Consider the following 25,805-nt stretch of genomic DNA (forward strand, 5'->3'; position numbering starts at 1 on the left):
TGACCTGAGCCGAAGGCAGTTGCCTAACCAACTGAGCCACCCAGGCACCCAAGGATTATTTTTTTTTAAAGAAGGATAATTACAGGGCGCCTGGGTGGCTCAGTCATTAAACGGCTGCCTTCGGCTCAGGTCATGATCCCAGGGTCCTAGGATCGGGTCCCATATCAGGCTCCCTGCTCGGCGGGAAGCCTGCTTCTCCCTCTCCCACTGCCCTTGCTCGTGTCCCTGCTCTTGCTGTGTCTCTCTCTGTCAAATAAATAAACAGAATCTTAAAAAAAAAAAAAAAGATAATTACAATCAAAGAAACTCAACTGTGTGACCTTTGATAACCACCTCGCTGTGCCTCCGTTTCCTTAACCATGGTAGGAATAAGATGAAACCATTTAGTTCATGGTTTCATACACATGAAGTGCTTAGAACAATGCTTGACAAGTAGTAAGTGCTCAATATTACTATTACTGCTAGTACTTCTAAGCTGACCCTACTACGAAGGGTGCCAAGGGAGTACAGAGGAAGAGGCACCTCAGGGAAGGTTGGGGAAGGCCCCATAGAGGGGAGGAGGCTGGGAGCGAGTTTGAGATGAGTAGGACTTCTTCAAATGGGTTGGAAGGAGAAGGTAGGAGGGGTCAGCATGTCTAGAGGTGGGCGGAAAATGTTGATCAGCAGATTGATAACTGGTAATTGTGCTCTAGGTTCTCTAGGAGAGTGTTCCAAAGATAAAGGAAGGCATTGAAGCCAGAGCAGTTCAGGGGTGATGTGAAGGAGGTGGTGGGTCTGGAGCCGGGGTCGAATGGGCGGGAGTTAGCCTCCATAGAGCAGAGGATGGGTGTTGGCCAGTGAGGCCTGGAGGGGCTCCCTTGCCCCTGTCCTCTGATCTTCCCACAACCGGGTCCTCCCCAGCTGGGCCTGTCCCTGCCTCACAGTCTGCCCCTGTCCCCCAGCTGTCTGGAGTTCTTACTGGATAACGGTGCAGACCCCTCCCTGCGGGACAGGCAGGGCTACACAGCTGTGCACTATGCAGCCGCCTACGGCAACAGACAGAACCTCGAACTGGTATGTGTGGGATCTGGCCTGGAGTAGAGGAAGCAGGGGCAGGGCATGCAGTCACCTTTGTGTTTGTGGATTCTGAAACCAAGGGGTGGTTGACTCAGATGTCTCTAGCTCCAGGAGCTTAGGGGATTACTGTGGGGAAGGATGGGGGATAACATCTTAGGAGTTTGAGAACCCTCAGCCCCTACTTTCCTGTCCATTGCAGCTCTTAGAAATGTCCTTTAACTGCCTGGAGGATGTGGAGAGCACCATTCCAGTCAGCCCTTTGCACTTAGCTGTGAGTCCTCAGTCCTTTCCCCCTGCCTTCCTTGTCCCTACCTGCCCCAGGCCCACACGCAGGCATGAGCACTGTGACTCTGTCCTGGCTTCTGCCTTCTTGTGGGGATGTGGCAAGCAAGCAGTGGTGTAGGGAGGGGTGGGCATGGTGCAGGTTGAGAGCCCGAGGGGCCCAAGAACTCCTGGGGAGGACTGCCGCTGGCGTTTCCCCATTGGGCCCAAGAGCAGAGTGGGGGCAGTGTCCCGAGCTGTACCCATTGGTTTCCTGCCCCCCACCCCGCCTCCAGGCCTACAACGGTCACTGTGAAGCCCTGAAGACACTGGCCGAGACGCTGGTGAATCTGGATGTAAGGGACCACAAGGGCCGGACCGCGCTCTTCCTGGCCACTGAGCGAGGCTCTACTGAGTGTGTGGAGGTACTTACGGCCCATGGCGCCTCTGCACTCATCAAGGAGCGCAAACGCAAGTGGACCCCCCTGCACGCTGCTGGTTAGTACGCCCATCACGCTCTTCCCTCCCCTTGCCATACCAAGCCTTGGAGACTGGTCCCAGATCCCTCCTGAATGGGGTTAGGGTTGGGAGTGGAGCAGGGCGAGGAGAATGGAAACTTCACGTCCTGATTCACGCCTTCCTATCTCCCAAGACTTTGGCCTGCCCCCCCAGGTCTTCCCGTCATCACCCTTGAGTCCTTTATGCTTGACCTGGCTGCCTCCTTCCCCTTGACAGTACCCTGACACAGACCCTTTTCTCCTAGCTGCCTCTGGCCACACTGATTCCCTGCACTTGCTGATCGACAGTGGGGAACGAGCTGACATCACAGATGTCATGGATGCCTATGGACAGTGAGTGTGGGCCAGGGGCAGGATGCAGCTTTTATTGTCCTTGCGGGCCCTCACCTTTCTCCTGCCCCCTCTATAGAACCCCACTGATGCTGGCCATCATGAATGGCCACGTGGATTGTGTCCATCTGCTGCTAGAGAAAGGATCCACAGCTGATGCTGCTGACCTCCGGGGCCGCACTGCCCTCCACCGTGGGGTGAGTGACTTCCTGGGTGGGGCTGCTCACAGACAGGCCTGGACATGGGAGCACAGGACCCATCAGCAGTAGGACAGCAGATTGTCTAGCAGGTGGGCCAGTATTTTGTGCCCAGGGTCTTATTGGGCCTTACTGTGTTTGCTCCAGGATGAGTACCTGACATCTGTAGCAGATCTCCCTGATTCCCTTGCTTTGTAATCTCATACAGCCACATGCTCACTACCCAGACCCTGCTCCAGGATACCCAGACCCTTATCCTGGCCCACTGGCTAATGATGCCACTGTCTCAGGCCTTCTCCACCATCACCTGGCCTCAAGCTGTCTCCTCATCCCCAGGGGATGCTTTGATCCCTTAGTCCTTTGACATTGCCATTTGTCCCCTACTCCATGGTGCCAAAATCAACTTTTGCCATTCTGGTTGTCTGTTGGCATAGAGAGGATGGAGGCAGGAGACGTTGATTCCTAAACACTTAGAGTTGTTGTAAAGATGAGGATGGGCACCCTGGAAATGGTTCTCATTCCGGGGGGAGCTCCAGCGACTGGCCATTGGGCAGGGAGTGGCCCTGCACCCTCCCTCACGCCATCGCGTCACCCACAGGCAGTGACTGGCTGCGAGGACTGCCTGGCCGCCCTGCTGGACCACGACGCATTTGTGCTGTGCCGAGACTTCAAGGGCCGCACCCCCATTCACCTGGCCTCCGCCTGTGGCCACACTGCTGTGCTGCGGACACTGCTGCAGGCTGCCCTCTCCACAGACCCCCTGGATGCTGGCGTGGATTACAGTGGATACTCGCCCATGCACTGGGCCTCCTACACTGGTGCGGGCCTGGGGCCTTGGCGGGCGCGGGAGTGGGGGGTGCAGCGTGGGGGAGGGCAGAGCAGAACAGAGACTGAGGCCCCGTGGGTTTGAGGAAGGGACCCGGGTTAAGCTGGATCTGGAAGTGGAGTGTCCGGAGATGGCACCGGACAGAGGTGGTCATTGTCCCTCTCCACCCCCACTGCTCTTGCTTTCTCCTGCTCAGGACATGAAGATTGTCTGGAGTTGTTACTTGAACACAGCCCGTTTTCATACCTGGAGGGAAACCCCTTCACTCCTTTGCACTGTGCAGTGTAAGTCCCTTCCTCCGCCTCAGCCCCGCCCGAGGGTCTATCTGTGACCGGGGCTTAGGACAGGCATTCCATTTCCCTCGTCCTTCCTGCTGACCCTTCCTCTACCCCCAGAATTAATAACCAGGACAGCACCACAGAGATGCTGCTGGGAGCTCTGGGTGCCAAGATTGTGAACAGCCGAGATGCCAAAGGACGGTGAGTGGCGGAAGGCTTAGGGAGAGGCCTCGATTGTCTCCGGCCTCTTTCTGCTCAGGTGAACGCGCCTTCCCTTTTCACTCTGCCCTGACACCCCGCTCCCCCCCGCCAGGACCCCTCTTCACGCCGCTGCCTTCGCGGACAACATATCTGGGCTCCGGATGCTGCTGCAGCATCAAGCCGAGGTGAACGCCACGGACCACACTGGCCGCACCGCGCTCATGACGGCGGCTGAGAACGGCCAGACCGCTGCTGTGGGTGTGTAGGGGCCGTGCGTGGGAGGGAGGACTGCCCTCTCCCCTTGGGTTTCTGCAGGATGGGGCAGCCCTGCCTGTGGCAGGGCTCAGGAAGCAGGAGGCATGTCTTTGGACAGCTCATCCTCTGCAGATGGCCTGCAAAGTGTACGCAGGCGGGAGGGCCAGCAGCCATGAGGATTGCTGCCCTGGAGGGCAGGCATTAGTCCTCTACCCCCTCTCTCTCGCAGAATTTCTGCTGTATCGAGGGAAGGCAGACCTTACTGTGCTGGATGAGAACAAGAACACTGCCCTCCACTTGGCTTGTAGCAAGGTATGATCTGGATCGGTGGTGGCGAGGACCGCGCAAGGAGCAGGGCTTGACGGGGGCGGTGGGTGGGGTGGCTGCGGTGGCTGCCCGGCTGGAGGGCGGACTGGCGTGGCCATCAGCATTGTCCAGCCTGTACAGCTCTTTGTCCTCCCTACCCTCTTCCCCAACTCCCGCTCTGCAGCCTGTCTGCTTCCACTCCATCTCTGTTCCTCTCCCTCAGGGCCATGAGAAATGTGCCCTCATGATCCTGGCAGAAACCCAAGACCTTGGCCTTATCAATGCTACCAACAGTGCGCTGCAGATGTGAGTGCCTGGGGAAGGGGGCTGCTGGCTGGGGGAGGCAGGTGGGTGAGGAAAGAGCCACCTGCCTTCCAGGGGTTCTCTGGAACTCAGAGTATTTGTTCAGCACTCGTGCTACTCCGGCTGGGTGTGGAAGGGCAGCGTACCCCACTGACTTCTCGCTCCTTTTTCCTTTCTTCCAAGGCCACTCCACATTGCTGCCCGGAACGGTCTAGCTTCTGTGGTGCAGGCCCTGCTGAGTCGTGGGGCCACAGTGCTGGCTGTGGATGAAGAAGGTGGGTGGGGTCCAGAGCCCCCCGCCTCTCCCGGGTTTGGGGTCAGGGACATTCTTCAGGAGGTGACTTCTTAACCTTGCTATAAACTGGGGTTTTTTTTTTTCCCCAGGGGAACTCTTCAGAGCAGGGACCCAATACCAATACGCTAGAGTCTCTGAGGGCAGTCTGACAGAACTAGCCAGAGCCAGCAGGCTCCTCAGGAAGACCTCCCACACACCTCAGCCTCCCAGCCTGTGTCCCCTGTGCTCCGCCCTTTACCCCACACTCTGACAGTCTGCCTGTCACACACACACACACACACACACACACCCCGCCGCCCGCCCCGCCGGGCCCTCATCATCCTTGAATTCTGACGGTGCTGGGTGCTTGCCTGCCTCGGCTCCCCTCCTCAGATGAGAGCTCAGGGCCTGGGGGAAGGTGGGTAGGGACCTGGGGATGCAGGACCCTGTGCCTCAGTTCTCCCCCTCTGCCCTGCAGGTCACACCCCAGCGCTGGCCTGCGCCCCCAACAAAGATGTGGCAGACTGCCTGGCCTTGATCCTCTCCACCATGAAGCCTTTCCCACCCAAGGACGCCGTCAGTCCTTTCAGCTTCAGCCTGCTCAAGAACTGCGGCATTGCAGCAGCCAAGACGGTGGGTGGCTGTGGCGCCCTGCCCCACGGGGCCTCCTGCCCCTACAGCCAGGAGCGGCACGGCGCCATTGGGTTAGACGGCTGCTACTCGGAGTAGCCCCTCTTCAGTGTCCCTTCCCCTGCCGGTGGCTTGATACCTTATTCTATTTATTTAGAAAAAGTCTATACATTTAGGGCACTTTAAAGGAGAACACGACTGGGTGGGGGGGATGGAGGGGGGGAAGCACTGGGGAGCAGCTGCTCACCCCTTTGCCACACCATCCTGGCCTGGCAGGGGTCTGGGACCGACAGGGAGCACCCCAGGCCCTTGGCACCCCCAGGGCAACCCCTTCTGCCAAGTGTCCCCAAATGATTGCTAAAATGCCTGGCTACCCTCTCTTTTACCCCATCTCTCAGTTCCCCCTTTCTGCTGCCAACTCTCCCCACCCCTCCCTTTGCCTCTCCTCTCTGTGTCCCCCTCCCCCTGCCCCTATTGCCAGGCAGATCCCTCCTCTTCTTCCATACCCATCACTGCCTCCCTGCTCGGCTGGCCCCTCCATCCCCGCAGCAGTGAGAAGCCTTAATTTCTGGTACTGTGTGAGCACTCTGGGGGTGTCCCCCTCCCCCTTCAGGGGCAGCTAGTGGATGAGGGGGGAGGGTATTTAGCACTGGGGCCTGGAGCTTTTCCCCCACTTCTGTACCCTGTCACCCCTAAAGTTCAAATGCAGAACACTTGAAGCAGCAACTACTGTACCTGGGCCCCAATCCTGCACTCTCCCCTGGCTCCTCATATGCAAATCAAGGGCTGGTTCTGCCCCCACAGCCTGCTCTCCTCCCTGACTCCCTTCCACTGCTGGCCTGGCCCCCTAACCACGCACTTTAACCTTGCTTCTTTCTTTTAACTTCTTTTGGGAGGGCAGAGCCTGTGGCCTTTCCCTCCCTGGCTCCCCTCTCCCTTAACTTTGAGGCTTGTCATGAATTTTTAAGTAAGCATTTTATCCTTTAGGGGAAGAAACAAATTAATTTCCTGCCCATTTCAAAACCACAGCCCTAGTATGTCCTGTGTGTTTCAGGCATGTGTTTGCATGTGTGGGGAGGGAAGGACCATGTTCTTCCTCCTGTGCCCCCCCAAACCCATAGTTCCTCTGTGCCCCCACTGTCCTTTATGTCCAAGAGTACCCACTGCCCCCAGTCACTCCTGATCTGAAGCCAAAGATGGTGGGAGGGGCAGGGCAGACTAGGGACCGTGGCTACTCGGGACCCCAGCTTCCCCTCCAGTGTGAGGATGAAGCTCTGACCTAGGGAGTGATGAGTACACACGCTGAGGCTTGGTCCCTGCCCTCCCGGTCGCGGGGAGAGATGGGATTGAGCTAGGGGCTGCACTGAGAAGATCCCCAAAAGCCAAACTGGGCCAGAGTGAGGAGGGGGCAGTTTTCTCTCTAAATGTAGCATTGAATTTGGCCCTGGTCCCTTCCGATGCCCTGTCCATCCATCTCCCAGCTAAGCCTCCTGGACAGTTGGACCCACTCCCATAGCCCAGTGTTCCTTTCCTCACACTCAATACCTCAGCCAGGGGCCAAGACACAGAACTTGAATAGAGGTCATGCCCCCTCCACCCCCACAGTGCATCCTTGCCCAGTTTGGCTGCCATCAGTATTGTCCCCTGAGAACTGGACAGGCTTCGTTTACACAGTACAGGGTTCCCCCGCCCCCTGGGGAGCCCTCAGTCTCCTTCCCCCACCCACGCTTGCTTTGTTCACGACCTCACCCACTTTTCAGTTGTGTCCCCTGCAAGTCTTGCCGCCTTCGCCAAGGAGGGGCTGAGGGGAGGGGGGGCATCCCAGGGACCCCTCCCTCCCTGCCAGATACCCTTAACCATACCTCATGCTGGTTCCCTGAAGCCTGCGGTGTTTGCCCAAGTCCTTATTTTTTTTGTCGTGGTCTCTCTTTATCCCCTCTCTCTGTGTCTTGCTTCCCCCGACCCTCAGTTCCTAAACCATTTCAAAGCTTCCAAATGACCATTATTGGTGAGAAGGATTGTGCAGCTTTTAGTTTTTAGGTTTGTTTTCAAAGCCAAAGGGCCTTGTGACACCCCTCTTGCCCACCTCCCTTCACGCCCTGCCCTCCCCTATACGACAATCAATGTGACCTCTCTTAAGGGCTGCAGCCCCCCGCCCCCACCCCTGCTGGTTCTGCAAAGCTTGCCCCTAACTTCAGCTCTCCTGAAATCTTCCCATTCCACCCCCTCCCTCTCATTTTGGTGCTGGGAATTAGGTGACGGGGGGCAGGGGGAGCAGAGCGATGGGTCCTCCAGAGAAGACTCGGGGTATCAGTCGTGTTCTCCTTTATCAATGTTTGGCGATGACAGGAAGAACCTGAGTATTTGTCAGGAGCCCCATTGTTCTGCTAGATGAGATTTCTGGTGGCTGCCTCTTCCCCCACTGCCCCTTCAGCACCCCGTCAGCAGTGCTGGGGCAGGTCGGGGGGTCCTCTGCCCCTCCTCGTGTGGCTGTGAGGGGGCGTGGAGGACGAGCAGCCTCCTCTCCTTATGCCAAAGGAAATCCCACACCCCACCCCGGGCTCCCCAGCCCCTAGTGTTTTTTGAAGTGTTTTGACCATTCTCATGGCCACTGCATATTTATTTTAATGTTAAGATTTTTTTTTTTTTAAAACCTCTTTGACTTAAACGGGTGTGGAGAAGTAAAACAGGCAGAATGCCCCCCAAACTTCAGGGGGTAGGGTGGGGAGGAAACACCTTCCCTTCACCCTCCCTCCTCCCTCCCCCTCTCCCCACCGCAGCTCTAAAGCACTTGCTTCAAGTAATAAGCACTTTTGAGAAAAGGCCTATTTTACGTGAGGACCCTGGGAGCAGCCCCAGGTCCCAGCAAAGGAGACAGAGCGAGGGCTACATAGGAGACAGGGAAACAGGCTTGTGAATCAGAGGGCGAGTTGAAAAGAGCCAGTTTTTAGTTTCTGATTTTTGGGGAGACGTTTCTGATTGGGCGGTGGCTTTGGTAGGGTTGTGTACTATCCTTCAGAAAAACAAATGGCACAAAACTGTGGGTCCCAGGATGGGCCAACAGACCCGGGTCACTGCCACTGTCCAACTGAGACTGATGGGCCACCTCCCCCGCTGTGGCCCCCTGAGCCATAGGACTGCTGAAAACCACTGAATGTACAGCCCAGGTTGGGGTGGGGAGCAGCCCCTGGGGGAGGGGGCTTCTCCTTCTGTTTGGTGCTGTGGGGGGTGGGAGAGATGAGACTGAGGGACTGCCACCCCACTTAGACATGTGTTCCTTGGGGTGGAGGGGCTGAGGAGGGCCTGCCTCCCTCTCCAACCCCAGCATGGCCCCTCTTCCTTCCTCATCCCTATCCGTTTTGACTGTAAGTCCAGCTCACCTTTGCCTTCAATATGTAACCAAAGGAAAACTCAATACTGTTTCCACCGCTGTCTGCCCACCCGAGCACCTTCTTACTCCCCGGACCTAGAAGGGGAGGAGAGGCTGGGGGTGGGGTGGGGGGCGTGGGGCCAGAGTGAACGGTTCTGCAGCTGTACTCCCGAAACCTCCTCTGGGGTCTTTGAAGGGACCCCAAGAGGTGAGGGTGGGGCCTGGCTGGAGGGGCTGGGAGCAGGCCCACTCTGTATCTTGTGCACAGGGGTGTTTCTTCGTCCGAATGACTCCAGCGACTGCGCTCCAGCAGGGAGGCCCCTTCCTCCATCCCTCTCCGCCATTTCTCCCCCTCTCCCCACACCCCGTGTTCATCCCCACCTCCCCTTCCCACCGCAAAGGAAAATAGCCTTACAGACCCTAGCCCAGAAGCCCTCCTCCTGGGGCAAACCAGTGTGGGGCCCCATCCTGCCTAGTTTGAACCCTACCTTTTAAGAAGGAGGGATAAGGAGCAAAGCAGCCCCTTCCCTTCGAATTGTGGTGGCTCCAGCCCTCCGTGGCCTTGACCCAAGGTGGGCAAGGGGCGGAGGCAGGGAATCTTTGAGGACCAAGCCCAGTGGTCTGGGAAGAGGGAGGTGGGGAGGGAAGGGCCTGACTTGGGAACTCCCTCCTCCCCCGACCCAACCCTAGAGAAGCGACCAAATCCCAGAGATGGGAGGAAGCTGGGGTGGGGAGGGTCTGTTCTATGAATTACTTGAAGGTACTGACTCCGAGGCTGCTGTTGCCCATGTAGGTGTGAGGGGGACACTGTCACTGCATTTGGGAGGGCAGGGGGTGGCGGGTGACGAGAGCGTCTGCCCTTGGCCCTCGCTCGCTCCTGCTAGGCCCTTTCCCTGGGGAGCCTGGCTTTGCCCCCCGCCCGGGGAAGTCGGGGCGAGCCTTCCCCTCCCCCCCCACCCCTCACTCTGGGCACCCTCTCCAATTGCACTAAAGTAGCTGTCGTGCCAGTCTTACCCCCACACCAGGGTGGGGCCTCTGCTTCCAGTCCTTTCTCCCGACTGCTCCGCCCCTGTCCTGGACAATCTCCTTGTTCCCCTGTATTCCTGGATAGCTCAGCTTTGTATGTGTGTGTTTCAGGGGGTGGGGGTGGGTTCTGGCTGGAGTGGGTTTGGTAGGGGTTTGGGAAGGGCTAGGGGCAGGATGGAGGACAAAGTCTCCTACCCCCTTCCTCAACTCCAAGCCACAGGAGCCCGGGAGGGAGGGTGCCTACTCTCGCTGCCGCGTGTCTTGCAGATGTGCCAAAATGGGGGTGGGGGGAGGGGAGGGGAGGGGAGGGTGCCTGGCAGAGCGGCCCCCAGGGTGGCTCTCTCAAAGCAATACAGTTCCTCCGGCCTGGGGGACGGCAAGACAGGGGAGAGGGTTGGGTTGGGGACCTGGGGGTTCCCTGTGTACAGCTGTGTATATTCAGGGGTGTTCTCTGGTACCCGCTGTGGGCGTCTCTGTGTGTGTGAACCCCCCCTTCCCCGTGCCCTGCATGACCTGTGATGCTGCAGACACCACCATCCTGTGTGCAGGGGTGTGTTGGGGGCACCGAGGGGCATGTTTCATGTCCTGTCGCACCCTCCACCCCGTGACCCATGTACTCGGTTGTAGGAAGTAAAGAGAACTGAGCACAATTCACTGGATTCTAGTCGAATCTTTCTCTAAGCAATTTTCCCGTTCCCGCCCTTCTCCCTGCCCCGGATCCACCTGTGGTGCTAGTGTTGGGGTCGGGGGTGTTTAATGCTGGTGGGCAGCAATAAAGGGCAGATCTGCCCAGATGCCTGTATCCCCAGGGTGCTGAGGGCAGCAGGAAAAAGTGGGGACCTTGCAGTGCATTTGCCCCACCCTTCCCCCACCTCCCTGGGCTAAAGCACAATGCTCTCCCTGCAGATGGATGCACCCTGCACCCTCCAGGCCCCTGCTCATGTCCTCTCCCCCCGCCCCCACCTGCTTTGAGCCCTCCTCCCACCACATCCTGGTTTTCTATGCTGTTTTGGTGCAAGTACAACTGTCGTAGTCATGGCTTTGGGATGGGTTCTGTTTATTAAAATCCTATTGCTCCTACTGGCCCTGTGTCCCGCCTCCATTCCTGTGGTTGGGGGGAAGGAAGGGCAACCTGGACGCCTTTCCACCGGCCCCCATCAGCCATCAGAGACTGGGGGCCATAGCTGCTCCTCCAGCAGGGCTATGGTGAGCATGAGGCTGCCCCCCAGCAGCATTCCCAGCCCCTGCAGAAGCACATGGAGCGTAGGGAGAGGCTCGGGAGGACGAAGCAGGGCTGGTAGCTGAAAGAAAGGAAGAACGTCAGGATCCTGGCCTTGTCTCTGCCCCCCCGCCCTGAAGCACAAGAGGGAGGCATCGGAAAGTACCAGTAGCCCCTCCGAACTCCTCCAGGCCCTTGTTTCTCAGACTTCCCCGGGCCTGGGCTCCAGCACCCTTCCAGGTGGCCGGGGGGGGGGGGGGTGGAAGTGGAGAGACTGGTACTTCCCTCCCCGCCGAACCCACCTCCCCACTTCCCTTGCTTTTCTCCGCAGCGCCCCACACCTCTCACCATGTCCACAAGGGCCACATAGAGGAAGACCCCAGCAGTGACCCCAAACACCCAGGGAGTGAGGGGGACAGGGCCCAAACTGAGCCCCACCCCCAGGGCTGCACCCCCTAGTCCCAGGGCTCCAGACACCAGGCTCAGCAGCAGCAAGCGCCGGAAGGGCAGCCCTGCCTGGAGCAGCACTGCGAAGTCACCTGTGTGGAAGAGAGGACAGGGTGGGGGGGTATGAGCCAGGGCTGCCCCTCCCGCCCCCCCTCCCAGTCCTCTCCTTTCTGGAGTCCACCCCACCCCATTTCTGCCGTTCCTACCCAGTTCATGGGGTAGCTCGTGGCAGAAGACTGCTAGGGTGGTGCTGAGGCCACTGGAGAAGCCATTGGAGAACGCAGCACCTGGGGTTGGCAGGGTTGGAGGTCGGCAGTCTGGGGGAAACCTCTCCCCAGGGGCACGGCCGCCGCTTCCTCCTCTCCCCCACTTCCTGGGAGCCCTCTCCTGGGCCCTGCCTTCCTCCTTCCGCTCCCCTCGCACCTATGGCCAGCCCATCAGTGAGGTTGTGCAGACCGTCTCCCAGGAGGACCATCCACGTGATGTTGGCGCCACCGCCACCCTGGTGCCCGTGACTGTGGCCTTGGTGCCCAGTGGGGGCTGGGGCTGGTGGGGACTGGCTGGCCTGCTCCCTGCGGCCCTGAGCTTCTGGGTCTGCAGGAAGGACAAGGACAGTGCTGGTGGCTGCCGCGGCTGCAGGGGAGAGCTGGGAGCGGGGAGCCTACTCTTCATTTTCTCTGCTTACCTGGAGCTGCTTGTAGGGGCTGAAGGGCCATCCCACTGCCATCCTCCAGGTCCAGGGCCGGTACTCTGAGATCCTTTCTTTTTCGCCCGCAGCATCTCTGAAATGGGAGGGTATCCCTCCTGGTGGAGGAGGCAGCAGAGCCGGGGGCTAAGGAGAGGCCAGGCTCCCAGCTGGGGAAATGAACACCTGGGCTCACCTCTAGCACTTGGGGGTGTTTTGGGGCCTCTCCACTCCCTTCCCGGGTTGGCACCTCCCTGTTTCTTGTTGACTTGGACTTGGGAGAGGAGGCCCTTCAGCCAGAAATCCTGGGTCTATGCTGAGGAGCCCCTACCCACTCCCTGTTAGTTGTCGGGTCCTGCCCCCTCAGGCAAACGGCAGAGCCCCCCGAGCCAGGAGCAGAGTGTGGGCGCCTCACGTCCTGGCTTGTGTGGCCCTGCTCTTGGCCAGAATTCTGGTTTGGGCAGAAGGAGGAGAAAAGGGTATCACTCACTGGCCTGGGCCCTCGGCGCCGCCGCAAAAGCCCTAGCACGTTCTCCAGCACAAAGAGCAGGAAGAGACCTCCGAGTACCGACAGTCCCGGTCCCAGGTCCTCCTCTGGTGGTCCGCTAGGTCCAACGTGCTGCCCTCCTTGTGCCTGCCAGAGAGGGGGTCAGGGCAGACCCCAGAAGCCCGTGCGCAGACCCCAGAAGCCCGCGCGCAGACCACAGCCCCCTCCTGTGGGGGAGGCGGCAAGCCTTCCTTCGCTCTCTACTAGAAGGCAGCTGTGGGCTGCAGCCAGGGCTGGGGAGTGCAGCGTGGGGGCTGACAGGAAGGGGGAGGGAATCCCTTGGGGACACGGAGGCTGTCCACCTCCGCGGGGCGGGCGGAGCGAGGAAGGGGCTTCACGTACATGTGGCAGCAGGTGGAGCAGCGCGTCCCCACAAAGCGTGCCCACGGCCAGGGCCCCCAGGAAGCCCAACAGGGGCCGCAACAGACGTGGTCCCAGGAGCCGCAGCAGTAGCAGGGAGAGGGGAGAAGGGAGGCTGAGCAGCAGGACTGCCAGGGCACTATGAACCAGGGCTGGGGAGAACCAGGGACTGAAGTTAGGCTAGGGATGGCCGGAGGGCCTCGGAAGCAAGGTGGGGCAGAGATACACCGCAAGGGGAGGCCCCAGTGAACCCCCTTGTTTGGCTAAGGGCCCACTCCCTACCAGGACTCAAGGCACCCTGCCACCCACTCTCACCCACTGACCAGACAGAAGATCCCCTGGGGGAGCTGGGGTTGCGGCCTGGATGCAGACACGGCTGTCGATCTGATAAAGCAGGGCTGGACACAGCAGAGCAAACTGATGAGGGGTCAGAGGAGCAGCGGGGCTCAGGCCGAAATTGACCAGCAGCTGGGAGCCATTCAGACACTAGGGGAGTTGAGTTGGAGGTCATACATTGGGGCATCGCTGAGAACTGTGACTCAGATCTTTAATGTCTGTCCTTCCATTGCATGGACTCCTGGGTCTCTCTCCTGGGTCCCCTTTGCTCGCCCCAGCAGGTGCATCAGGGATTAGGGATAGTTCTGTATGATCAGTGTGTGTTAATTATTAGTGAATATTCAATCCAGTGCAGATATTCAATTCAATACAGATTGGGGGCCAGTAAACAATGCCACCATCTCCCTCCCTCTCAAGCCCCTGATGATTTCATCGATTTGGTGAGGGAGTTGGTTGGACTAGAGCCCTCCATTGCAGAATCTTAGAAGGGAAAGAACTCGAAATGCCATCCAACCTTCCTTGCAACAGCCCTGTCACATGTTCATCCAGCCTTGGCTTGAATGCCCCCTGTGAAGGGGTGCTCACCCTCTCCAGGCCTGCTTCAGAGTTAGCTTTTGCTGCCCTCTGGTGTACATGGAACAAGCCCAGTTCCTGGCTGAAGACAGCCTTCCTTTCCCTGCAGGTTTCCTCTCCAGACAGCCAGCCCTAAATCCTACCGTGGGCTGTTTCTCTGGATTCTCTGCTTTGCCAAGTGTGGTCCCTAAACCAGTTTGGAGATTTGGGGGTGGGCTCATGTGCGCTGAGCCCAGAGGAACCGTATTCCACTACTGGAATAACATGCCCTAAGATCACACCTGGACTGGGTTTTTTAAATTAACTGTATTAAATTACTCTTTAGGGGCGCCTGGGTGGCTCAGTCGGTTAAGTGTCTGCCTTCAGCTCGGGGCATGATCCCAGGGTCCTGGGATCGAGCCTGTGTCGGGCTCCCTGCTCAGCGGGAAGCCTGCTTCTCCCTCTCCCCCTGCTCCTGCTCTCTCTCTAATAAATCAATAAAATCTTTTTAAAAAATAAATTACTCTTTAAACATTTCAGGCCATCCAAATCCCATGGTCCTTGCCCCGCACCTAGAGATCATCAGACTCACATCCTCATTCAGATGGTCAGCCAATGAATGGTCCAGCAGCAGGAGCCTGTGAAACAGGTCCAGGCCCGAGGGCGCTGGCCCATGGGGTGATGCTGGGGCCTTTGGCTCCTCTGGGTCACCCCACCCCGAGGGACCCAAAGGCAGTCCCGCCCAGACATCCACACTCAGCTCGGGGTCCTGTGATCTGGAATGGATAGGATAGCAAGTCAGCTGGCTCATGTTCTTTAAGAAACTCCCCTTGAGGGGCGCCTGGGTGGTGCAGTCTGTTAAGCAATGGACTCTTGGTTTCAGCACAGGTCATGATCTCAGGATCATGAGATCCAGTCCTGAGTCGGGCTCTGAGCTCAGCGTGGAGTCCGCTTAAGACTCCCTCTGCCCCCCCCCCCCCCCCCCCGCTCACTCACGCGCGCGCGCGCGCTCTCTCTCTCAAATAAATAAATCTTTAAAAAAGAAGAAAGACACTCCCCTTGAGGCTCCTAGGGCGCTTTGAGGGGAAAGGAAGGAACAGCCACTAGCTGGAGTTCCTGGGACCCAGAAACCGTGGAATGTCAGTTCTAGGAGGATCTGAGAATTGTCGATTTATAGGAGGGTCTAGGAATGGGGGGGGAGTGTGACAGTGAGAGAATTTGGGGGGGCGCAGCCAAAAGTGCTACAAATTGGGAGCCAAGTCAGCCTACAGACATTGAGCACTGGGACTGAGAGCAAGGAGTTGAAGGGCCCAGGGATTTGGAAGAGGGGAGAATTAAAAGGCAGAGAGGCAAAGGGGGCCGTGAAGGAAAACAGGGAGTCAGATTTTGAAAAATTTGTAATTCCAGGAATCTGATTTTAGGAAGCCAGAGCTAGGCAACTGGAGACTGATGCAAGCCCTGAGAAGAGTGGGGCATGTGGCCTTTCGGGGTGGGGGAAGGGTCAGTACCTGTGCGTGGAATTGTCTCCCGCTGGGGCTGCAGCTCGACCAGCTGGAGGCCCGTGGTGGTGTCCCAGGCGGAGGGCCTGAACTCGGCCTAGCCCCAGGCTGTGGAGAAGCCGCGCTAGGCCCCCTGCAGTCAGTGTCCCGTTCTCCCCATACAGGCCAAACAGCTGGGCCAGGTAATGGTTCTGCTCCTGCTCAGCAGGGCCCAGGTTGGGGGCTGAGCCCCCTACCCAGCCCAAGGTCATCCACACACACAAGCCAGCCAGCAGATGACTCACTGGGGACCCCATTACTGGGGGGGGGGGGATGGGATAGAGGCTCTGGTTCTGGCTTCTATTCCCCTTGGAGCATCCTGAGGATGTGCCCTGTAAGAACAAGGAGGAAGGGCCTGGGCTTCTGCTCTGCTGTCCAGCTCAGGCCCGGGGAATTCTCATTCCCTGGACCATCCCACCTTGAACCTAGCAGCAGCCCCTATTCTAGCCTCCTTTCTCCCTCCCCCTCGCCTCCTTCTGGAGCAGCCTCTTATTTGCCAGTTCCTGGACCACCTTCCTTGACCCGGAATGCCTCCCTCACCTGACCCAGAGCTGACTGCCCACCTGTCCCCAAAACCTCACCCCGCAATCCTGCCCCACCTCTCAGTCTCCCCTCAGACCACAGGGCCTCACCCTCACTGGCAGTCTGGGAGCTGTCGCTTCAGGTTCTGGGCAGGTCTTACTGTGGACGCCAAGGCGCTCCTGAGTCAGGAAAGGGGAGCAGGGCTCAGCCTCCAGGCAGTCAGGTGGAATGGAGGCCACGTCAGATAGAAGGCTGGGATGGACACCCCCCAACTCCTAGCCCACCTGCCTTGGGGCGGGGTTAGGGAGGGGAGGGGCCAGTGTGGGAAGGCTCACGTCAGAGAGGAGTTAATGGTTCACTGGTCTCTGGGGTGGGGGTCAAAGGTCAGTCTTGGCTGGGCCCCTGAGTAGGGAGGGGCCACCCTCTGCCCCTGGAAAAGCCACATGGCCAAGGAAAACCTGAGCCTGGTCTTTTCTTCTAAATAATTCACCCCTCTGACCCAGTTGGTACCATTTTAGCCTTTCCCTGCATATCCTCTCACCAACCCCCCCTCCACCTTACATCTGGTACTGGGCTTCCTTCATTTCCAACCCCCATTCCCCACATTCCCTGGGAAAGTGGGATCCGGGGGTCCCTCTGCTGGAAAGGGGGTAAAGAGGCAGGTAAGTGGCAAGCCCAGCTGTATGGGGAAGAAACCGTTCTTAGCAACTCCTGGTCCCAGCCGAGTAAGAGCCAGAGCTCTGGGAACCAGTGGCCAAGAAAGGGGAAGCTCTGGTGGAAAGAGGAACGAAGTATCTGGGCTCCCCTCAGATGTCTGACCTGGCTTAAGATCAGGGGAGCACAGTCTGATTCAGGCAATCGTCCGGGGGGGGTTGAGGTTGTCGTTACCTGACCGCCAGAGACTGGAAGGACGCCCAGAGGAAGGGGGACACAGCCTTCTTGGTTCCAGCTGTGGGGGGGGGGGTAGGTAGGCAGGCGGGCAAGGGTCACCTGCAGGGAGGAGGCAGGGGAGGGAACTACCTTAAAGGGGCAGGCCTGCTTTGCTTAGGCCTGGTTACCTGTAACCTGTCTTCCTTCCACCTCCTAGGGATAGCCCACTTTCCCAAATGTCCGACTGCTAACCTCTTCATTTTCCCACAAAAAGCAAAGGAGTCCAGTACAGAGTGTTAACGTTTATTAGGAAGGAGGGATTCAATTCAACTTCCACATCACACACACTAGAAACAGACTGTGACTGTTGTTTCTAAGAGGAAGGAGGGTGGGCAGAGGGCCTTGAATCCCAGGGGATAGGCAGCTTCAGCTGGGCAAGGCAGGGAGTATGGGCTTAGGGTGGATAAGGCCACTGCTCACCACCCCTCCAGTGAAATTTAGTGGCTAAAATACTACTACCTACCCACCCCCACCCCCCCAAAAGCCAACAGCCTAGTAGAAGGCTGTGTGCCCTAGGAGATGCTGGGGCTATGGTGGGTGGCGGGAAGGGAGGAAGGACGTCTTGCTATCTCTTGCTGTTCCTCCGGGTTTCCTTGCCGTTACTGACAGCGTTGCTGGACGGGCCCGGAGGGCCGGCAGGTGTGTGGTTGGGCTGGCTTCGGGTAATTCGGGTGCTGGGGGGATGCGAGGGTGCGTGAGGGGGATGCGGGCCACCACCAGGGCCTGGTGGGGCACTCAGTCCATTCCCGTTCTGGTTCTCAGAGGCTAGCAGTGGGAAAAGGGGAAGAAACACAGGAATTAGAGAACTGAGGTAGGAGAGAGGTCCAGCCCCAAGGCCTCACTCCCGCTCCCAGAGAGGAACACAGTCTCCATCAAGCATAGCTGCACATTCCTGCCAACTGGACCAATTGCGAGGAGTGGAGGTTGTATGCACGGAGCCCCAGAGAAGCCTCAAACAATCATTTGGGAAGTTGCTACATGAGCCCTAGTGTGGTATTTTTCTCTTTTATTGAGCTTTGTATCAGAGAGATCAGACCTAGAATTCGCTGTTTAGTTCTACTCAAGGACCTCTGACAAAATGCCCCTTTATCAAAAGTCTTTGTAAAACTGGAGAAGCATGGGTAGGGGAAGGGCCCGAAATTTGTGTGTTAAAATGTAAGAAGGATCTTAAAAAAAGGAAAGGGTGGTGGGTATCACAATGATACACACATTTTCATTTTGGAAAATCCAGGTAAGAGTGAGCAAAACAATGATAACTCACACCCCCCAAATAATAAACATTTTTGTGGGTAGCTTACATGTTTGATGGGAGCCAGGTGTGTGAAATGATCTCCCTGAGCGCCCACAACGGTGCATATCACTAACCTTGCCACTCCCACAGTGTTACCGTATGTAGGACTATCTCCTTCATAGACTACCAGCTCCTAAAGGCAGGTGCTGTGTTTTATTCCTTGGCAATCCTCCTGTAGACATGCTTGCTAAGTGAAGATAGAAGCCTGCCTCTCATATGCAGAGGGCACTATGAACCCTAAATGGTGTAGAAGTCATAGGCTAGTGGTTCTCCAACCACATCCCTGCTTATACCCGGCTGCTCCAGACTAAGACACCTGTAGCCAAGAGGAAGAAATAATGCCTTTTCCTCGATTCACAGAAAATGTTAGGAGAGTATATAGAAAGTTAAGTCTTCCTGCCATCCATGTTTTTTGTTAAGCCTTTGTACCTGTCAGATAACCAAGTGAATAAACATCTGGCAGATGAATACAAGGGACCAACAGGCTTATACGTACCTTATTTAAAATGCTTTTTACAAATTACAGAGTTATGGAGACCCGAAAATATCTAAGTCATATTTTCCATTGAAACATGGATGTTGGGACACCTGGGTGGCTCAGTCGGTTAAGTGTCTGCCTTCAGCTCAGGTCATGATCCCGGGGTCCTGGGATCGAGTCCCACATCGGGCTCCTTGCTCAGCGGGGAGCCTGCTTCTCCCTCTGCCTGCCGCTCCCCCTGCTTGTGCTTTCTCCCCCTGCCCCCCAATAAATAAATAAATAAAATCTTAAATTAAAAATAAAAGAGAAGAAAACATGGATGCTGATTTTTCTGGTGGAATTAAATGTTATTTCATGATGTGTCCAAAAAGCCCCATGACTCTGGTGGTTCTGACACAAACAATTCTGAAAACCATGGCAACTGGGGGTGTAGACACAGACTGAGGAAGGGCAGAAGCAGCCCGGAGCCTAGTATCACAGGGAGAAACCTAAGGCACGGATCAGAGGCAAGAGACAGCCAAATCCCAGGGAGTACCAGGGTCAGGTGGGAGAGGACCCAAAAGGAAAAAAAGAGCAGTAAAAACCCAGTTCCTAAGGAAAAGCGAGGGGATGAAGGAGATGATGTTGGTGAGTGATTCTAATCAAAAGCAAGAGATCAAAAAGCAGGGGCCTGAAGTATAGGAGATGAAAGAATCATAATCCTGAGGTCCAAGGTGTAGAAGAAGGGTCTTTAGTTTCAAGAAGAATAATGACCCTAAAAAGGAACTACTTGATGCTCTAAAGCTATACAGTATGGACTCCATGTTAAGTCCTATACATCCATAGCAGAACCGTGGAGTGAACTGAAAGGGCAAGGACCCTCCGAAGCAGCAGAGAGAAACAAGCTCGAAGGAAGGAGTGCAATCTTTGCAGAGAAACAGTTCTCATTTGTGTCCTTGAATGGTAGTGGCACAAGAATACCAGAACTCTATCAGTGATCGAAACAGGTCCCTAAATCTTTCCCCCACAAGGACTTGCAAAAGAACTGGGAGAAGAACTGGGTGGATGGGGATACATTGAGAGAAGAGAAATTGGGATGAAGGCAATGCATGTTTCCAGGCTGGGGAGAGAAGGGGAGCTTTAGAACCAGCGGCTGGAAGGGAACAGGTGTACCTGGAGAAACGGCAGGGGTTCCGGTGGTAGGCTGGGGAGCCGCAGGGCTGCTGTCGTTCTGCAACTGAAGGCACAAATTAAATACTCAGATGTTGCTCCCCACCATGCTTCTTGGCCTGACCTGCCCTCCTTCCCCACATCGAGGCCATGGGACTCACCGTCTTGGTGGGTGCCTGCTGGGCGCTGTACTCTGGGTTTGGCTCACTGAAGTTAGGAACCTCAGAATAAACCATACAGAATCTGCAAGGGCAGAAATTGGCTAAAGCTTCAGACCCAGGCTCTGGGCCACTGCTGGAGACCTCAGAAAGGTCCAGATACAAGACACAGACTGTGCACCCTTATGCTGCCTCCTTGCAAACCTTAAACTTACCCCCTTGGCCTGGTGCTTCTACATCCCCATCCCCAAGACACTTACTCTCCAATCTTCTGAAGATCACCCCCACGTCCAGTGTATAGTGTCAGACAACCTTTGAACACTGAAGCGTACCTGTGGGGGCACAAAAAAGTAGGATTCAGAATACTCAGAAGAGTTACAAGGGCTGTTAACTCTTAACTCTACCCTCCTTCGCGGTTACTGCCCTTGGATAACCAGGAGTAACCAGGAATTACCCTTTGGTGAGCCGAATAATGTCTCCAGGCTGGATCAGGTTGCCCACGTCGTCCCAGACAGAGATATTGATGCTGCCTGTTTTGTCTGCCACTTTGCAGGTCCGAACCTCGTGCCCGTCTTTTGTCTTGGTCACTCGGCCTGGAGGGAACAGATAAATGTTGGGGCGGGTGGGAGGAAGAAATGGTCAGAGGGATGAGATCTAGATACTGGTGGGGTGAGGGGGGGGAGAAGGGACAGCACCATGGAGAGGGCCCTGAGTGGAAAGAGGCCCGAGTGGCGCTGGAGGCTTGGATCTGATGAGTTCCATCTACCCTACACTCGACCACAACTCTCCAGGCCAGGGTCTAGGAGAGATTGGGTGTGAACAGTTTCTTGGGGTGCGCCCTCACACCCCTGTAGCTAGTTAAGCGCGGAGGTGGTCTTCTCCCCCTCCGACCCCCTCCCCCAACCGGGAGAAGCCGCGCAGGGGGCCCACTCTCCCAGAATAGCCACCTGTCTCCAGCACAATGAAGATGAGGTTCAGATTCTTGAGCCCGGGCTTGATATCCTTCACGAAGGTCTCCGTCGTCATGCTGCCCGAGCCGCGGCACTACACTAGAAGGGGGAAAAGGGAATGAAGGCTCAAGGCTTGGAGTCTTCGCCCCCATACTCCACTTCCCAAGGCCTACCTACCACTCTAGGCTGGGGTCAGGCAGCCGCAAATCCTCTAATTCTTCTAAAAGGTTAGAAACGAACTTCCCCAGGAGCCTCCAACTTCAAGATCAGAATTTGAGGGTCTCTGGATAGGCTGCTTCGGGGCTGGAAGGCCCCGTCCCGGGATGCTCTTTCAATCTCAAGCCCCGAAGTCGGGGAGCTGACGGAGACGGGGGTAGGGAAACTGATGCAGATCCAAGGAATGGAATCTCACTCGCCAAACCTTCCCGAACCCTCATCCGGACAGCCCAGGACTCGGTCCATCCCCTCCCCCACCCACAGCCCACCACCCACCCACCCACCCACCCAGCCAGCGGGCCGGACAGCGCACGCCGCAGAGCCGCCCGCAGGGGGAGCCACAGGCCCCGCTGCCACCGGATGCGCCCGGTGGAACGCGGGAGTGCGGACATTCCCGGAAGTTTCCGGCTGGCCTCCTCCGACCAATCAGCACTGTCCCGACGCGCCCCGCCGCCGGCCCCCACTCAGCCAATCGGGACCCAAGATTCACGCGCCGCGAAAGGGGCGGATTTTAAGTATTAAAGGAGCCCCGCCGATGGTTGGCGCTGCGAGAAAGATTGACCGCCAGGGGGCGCCTCGGGCCCAATTTTCCTTACTTGACTGGGAGCCTACACCTAGGCTCCAAGATTTCATTCCTAAGACGCGACACTGTAAAAAGGACCAGGGGTTTTGGAAGACGGTGGACAAAAGTCTGAAACACGCTCAGCACTTCACTTATTTTCTCGACAGTTCTTAAATATGTAATTCCCTTTTGCAGACAAGAAAACGTTAAGTTATATAAAAAGCAGTGCTTAGCACGCGGTAGGCACAGTTTCTTCTTTTCCCACTGCTATAACCCTTATCTTTATTCCTGATTTGGGGTCCTCATCTTTAATGCACTACCCAGCTTCGTCAGGGTTTTGGAAAAAGTAGCCTTCACACCAGAGGCCGACTCACCCTTTTTGGAAGAATGGAACCAGGGCACAGAGGACAGCATTTGCATTAGTCTCTCAGAGTGTGAAAGTCTTCCTAATGCAACCTATCTCCCTAGATCCCAGGGTCTCTCCCGCCCCCGGAGGATTTAACAGAGGAGCCCCGAACCTTTAGTTCCCCTGGGGACTTGTTAGGAACTCAACAAAAGGTTCTATCTCTGTAATGTGTGTAAACCAGTTACATATATACAAACCACAACCATTTGTTTGGCGAATATCCATAACAAATAGTATTTAATATCAGATTAGCCTAACAGGTTATATAATTGTAACGTCTTGATTATTTCCTTACCTTCCGGAGCGCTTTAGGCTCCGCCTTGACTTTCCTCGGATCCCAGCTTCTCTCCCGCCCACACCCCCAATTACGGTGCTGTACCCTAAGGAAATCAAAGCATAACGTAGGAAGAGGGACATTTTATCTCCCCTCCCCTTAGATGTTTCAGGGAACTCTGAAGGAGTGTCCGGAGAGCCAACGTAGGTACAGCAGGAGTGCCGCTAGGAGAGAGGCGAGCTACCCGTTGGGCACCCTAGATCAAAGCTTTGCGGCTAGACACTCCCCCATTTTCCACCCAGTGGCCGCCCTGTAGACTACAGTATCCACTCCCGTGACTATGAGTCATAGGGTCGGGAGGCTCCGGGATGCTGACCACCGCTCTGGAAACAGGAGATGGCAGGTCACACTGCAGGCCAGCCTCCTCGCAATGATCTCGCACTTCGCTGCATCAACCTTAGGAGTCGGGACTCCTACCCCCGTCTAAAGCCAAGTCTAGCCCTCCGGGGAGTCGGCCTCGGGCTCCGCCCCCTACACTCACGCTGGGAAGAACAGAGTTCTCCCTCCCAAATGGCTATATGGTCCTAGTTGGGATCATAAAGATTTCCGGTGTAGAGAGGAAGCCCGGGTAATCGTCCTCCCTCCTCGTTGGTCGCTCTTGGCTTCTAGTCTAGATCCGAGTTAAACAAAGAGGCGGAGTTTGGTGACGAGCTTCCGCCGGGTTGCGTAGCAGCGGTGGGCGGGGCAAGGGACCCGTCTCACAAGGCGACGAGTGGTTGGAACCTTCCCTCGCCTTCCCCTTCCCCTTCCCCTCCCAGGATAGGCTGGGACCCGGCACCGGAGCTATCCCGTGGCCGCTGCGGCCTCAGCTCCAGCCGGGCCGGGGTACGGAGAGTCCAGACCGCTTCCAGGGCGGTGCGTACTGCGCCTGCGCCGACTCCCACCTAAAAAAGGGTGTGGGACGGGAGGGCCGATGTCCCATGGGGATTGGGGCGGGGGTTCAAGATATTGGAGGTCAGGAGAAGAGATAGGAGTAAAGATGAAAAATGGAGGAAGGGAGCAGGAATAGGGAGGGGTCCGGAGGTGAGAAAGGGGCGCTAGAAGGTGGGTTGTTGGGGAGGTGCGTTGGAGTAGGGGAGCCTTAAGTGCGGGAGGGGGTCTGGGCTGACTGGAGGACAGGGAGGAGGGGACCTGGGGCTACAACGTGGTGTTTAAATGGGCAGTGACGACGGGCTGGGAGGGGAGGGAGGGAACGTTCTGGGGGCTAGCCTGGGCAGGGGCGGCGGAATCCGAACCCCCGCCCTCGAAGCGCCGTAGCTTGGCTCCTCTCCCGTGCCTTGTCTTTGGCAGCCTTGTCTTCCTCCTCCATTCCTTTCCCCCCTCCCCCTCTCACCCCTCCTTGAAGGAATCTCACATTCCTTACATCCCTTCCTTGGCGTTGCAGCCGGGCCCTTTTCGCAGGCTTCACACACCGGAAAGCCTTCCCCGACCCAGAACTCTGCGAAATTGGGGAATGGGGAGGGAGGGGGCTGGAGAAGGAGCAGAAAGCTGGGAGAGGTGAGAGTGTTTTGCCCGGGGGACTGACAGACATCTTCCCCCTTCAGAAACTGACTTCATTCTCTGTAATAGCGTCTGTGGCTGTTGAAGGAGCCACTGTTCATGGGGACTGGGCTGTGATAGTGATAGTTTAACCACTTCCTAAACAGGTGGTTTTAGAGTCTGACAGTAGGGCAAGAAGCTGATAGGGTTGCTGGTTGGTAGTTTTCCCCCAGATGGGAATGGGGTAGACTAGTGGTAGGGAATCTGAGTGATGTGATAATGTTACTACTCTCTGTGTCCACCTGACTGTGTCTGGGCCTGGTTCCTAGTAATCGAAAAGGAGCAAGCTCCTTTCAAGCATTTCCTCACTAGCCTTCAGTACTCTTAATTTATTTTGCATTTTATTACTTCAAATATCTTACCTGAAACATAGCTGTATTCAGTATGTTTGCACATTTATTATGTTTTTTACTTTCCAGGGCAACATATAAGATAGATAAAGGCAGGTATCTTCCCTACTTGTCAGGTGAAGACATTGAAAACTGCAGAAGAGATACATGGCTTGTTTAAAGTCCTACAGTTGGCAGAGCTGGGACCAGAACCCAAGTCTCCTGACGCCTGGTCCTCCTCTCAGTTGAAAAATCCTGTTTTCTTCTGGCTAAGGGAACATCCCAGCATGGGCAAGATTCTGAGTCTGGAGCTTGTCACTAGAAGACTGAGCATAACCAGCAACAGTGGTTCCTGGAAGCATTTCATGAAATACAGGTGCATATGCCAGGCTGTTGGGAAATAGGGTGTTGTCAAAATGGAAACAGCATTATACTCTCCTCTGTGTTATGGATGAGGGAGAAACAACTTCCTCGCTACCCTCCAAAGAGAAAGTGTGTCTGACATTGCACCTTTATCTCTCTGGTTAGTTTAATAATATTACACTAAATGTGTTGTGGCTGGTGAGCATAGGAAACTAATGAGCGTGTGTACCGGACTCAGAAGATGAAATGGTCTCAGTTTTATGTGTAAAAATTATCCTCATCATATTGCTTTGTAACACAGCCCTTAATCTGTTGATAGCCATGTGATAGGGAGGAAACGAGTTTGAATAGTTAATAGTCTCCTGTGTAGTACTCAGTAGATCCCACAGCACCCTTCATCTGAAGCCTTGTCCCCCTTTACTTGGTCCCATTCTTTTAGTAATGATAGTCTAGTCAGCCTAATCATACCTCTAGTCTTCCCAGTCGCCCACTCGGGAGTGATTTCCCATTTCACTGCCCACGCCGCCGCCTCCTCCTTCTCTTCTTCTTCTTCTTCTTTTTCTTCTCCTTTTTTTAAAGGCTGATCCCCTCAGGAATATTTTCTGACTTGGGAAGTAGAATCACACCTGTTCGTACAAGAATTCTTGAGTATCTTCTCCTTATGAAGATATTTTCCAGTTGGAGGGTAGGATTAGAATTCTTTTTACATGACTTCAGTAATTTATGTGAAAGCCTTTGGGAAACATCAAAGCATCGTACTGTGCATGTAAGCTAGCACTGATCTGTGCATCGTGTAGCCACAGATCTGGACTCATTGACATTGCTTGTGGTTGTGTGCACTGAATAAGAGAATCTTTTTCTGCCTCAAATGGGTGTTCTTCTTTACCTTTTTCCTTGTTCCTTTCTCTGCCTCTCTCAGCTGTGTTTGAATCTCCTGGACTGTGTGTGTATGTGATTCCTTAGCCAGTGATCTCGATCTTTAGAAGGCAGTCCTGTGGCCCTAGCCCTGAAACCTGTTGCCCTTAATGGAATCACCTCATCCTCCCCAACCAGCCGCCAGATC

General features: G+C 56.0%; 4 protein-coding genes across 16 annotated transcripts in view; 2 read left to right on the top strand and 2 right to left on the bottom strand.

The window, feature by feature from the left end:
* Positions 1–10,911, top strand: part of ANKRD52 (ankyrin repeat domain 52) — an 18,028-nt gene extending 7,117 nt beyond the window's left edge. For 2 of the 5 annotated variants that reach the window (XM_073900827.1, XM_073900828.1), the window contains exons 16-28: positions 942–1,053; positions 1,256–1,327; positions 1,614–1,815; positions 2,081–2,168; positions 2,245–2,362; positions 2,961–3,180; positions 3,385–3,472; positions 3,584–3,667; positions 3,780–3,925; positions 4,152–4,234; positions 4,413–4,534; positions 4,715–4,806; positions 5,284–10,911. In XM_073900827.1, coding sequence (XP_073756928.1) covers positions 942–1,053; positions 1,256–1,327; positions 1,614–1,815; positions 2,081–2,168; positions 2,245–2,362; positions 2,961–3,180; positions 3,385–3,472; positions 3,584–3,667; positions 3,780–3,925; positions 4,152–4,234; positions 4,413–4,534; positions 4,715–4,806; positions 5,284–5,534 — 1,678 coding nt within the window. In that variant the 3' untranslated portion in view covers positions 5,535–10,911. Of the gene's footprint in view, positions 1–941; positions 1,054–1,255; positions 1,328–1,613; positions 1,816–2,080; positions 2,169–2,244; positions 2,363–2,960; positions 3,181–3,384; positions 3,473–3,583; positions 3,668–3,779; positions 3,926–4,151; positions 4,235–4,412; positions 4,535–4,714; positions 4,869–4,915; positions 5,227–5,283 lie in introns of those variants that run through there. The other 3 variants (XM_025882992.2, XM_073900830.1, XM_073900829.1) reach the window with 3 other exon arrangements.
* On the bottom strand, positions 10,872–16,995 carry SLC39A5 (solute carrier family 39 member 5). Of its 2 annotated transcripts, none has more exons than XM_025882993.2 (12): positions 16,926–16,995; positions 16,148–16,216; positions 15,486–15,847; positions 14,570–14,753; positions 13,413–13,575; positions 13,072–13,241; positions 12,673–12,816; positions 12,183–12,279; positions 11,921–12,091; positions 11,704–11,784; positions 11,399–11,589; positions 10,872–11,132 (listed from the first exon to the last, which is right to left on the bottom strand). In XM_025882993.2, the coding sequence occupies exons 3-12, from the start codon at positions 15,770–15,772 to the stop codon at positions 10,989–10,991; spliced, it is 1,632 nt and encodes a 543-aa protein (XP_025738778.1). In that variant the 5' UTR covers positions 15,773–15,847; positions 16,148–16,216; positions 16,926–16,995; the 3' UTR covers positions 10,872–10,988. The 2 variants fall into 2 exon arrangements, with proteins under 2 accessions (XP_025738778.1, XP_073756933.1); XM_073900832.1 differs by having other exon boundaries at positions 16,857–16,950.
* Positions 16,996–17,196: 201 nt separating this feature from the next.
* On the bottom strand, positions 17,197–25,766 carry NABP2 (nucleic acid binding protein 2). 7 transcript variants are annotated; one of them, XM_073900840.1, is made up of 9 exons: positions 25,629–25,766; positions 25,211–25,368; positions 21,171–21,351; positions 20,991–21,092; positions 20,498–20,636; positions 20,304–20,375; positions 20,047–20,128; positions 19,889–19,952; positions 17,197–17,732 (listed from the first exon to the last, which is right to left on the bottom strand). In XM_073900840.1, the coding sequence occupies exons 4-9, from the start codon at positions 21,067–21,069 to the stop codon at positions 17,533–17,535; spliced, it is 636 nt and encodes a 211-aa protein (XP_073756941.1). In that variant the 5' UTR covers positions 21,070–21,092; positions 21,171–21,351; positions 25,211–25,368; positions 25,629–25,766; the 3' UTR covers positions 17,197–17,532. The 7 variants fall into 7 exon arrangements, with proteins under 7 accessions (XP_073756941.1, XP_025738714.1, XP_025738718.1 ...); XM_025882929.2 differs by lacking the exons at positions 25,211–25,368; positions 25,629–25,766 and adding exons at positions 22,473–22,557; positions 22,993–23,007; XM_025882933.2 differs by lacking the exon at positions 21,171–21,351.
* The window catches only part of RNF41 (ring finger protein 41), a 32,993-nt gene continuing 30,381 nt past the window's right edge, over positions 23,194–25,805 (top strand). The window contains exon 1 of one of the 2 annotated variants that reach the window (XM_025882926.2): positions 23,194–23,366. The gene's annotated coding sequence lies outside the window, so the exon portion shown is untranslated. Of the gene's footprint in view, positions 23,367–23,407; positions 23,535–25,805 lie in introns of those variants that run through there. The other variant, XM_073900839.1, reaches the window with a different exon arrangement.

Source organism: Callorhinus ursinus, unplaced genomic scaffold, assembly GCF_003265705.2.
Source record: "Callorhinus ursinus isolate GAN/ISIS: 27379988/994484 unplaced genomic scaffold, GSC_fseal_2.0 scaffold14, whole genome shotgun sequence".
Taxonomy (NCBI): Eukaryota; Metazoa; Chordata; class Mammalia; order Carnivora; family Otariidae; genus Callorhinus; species Callorhinus ursinus.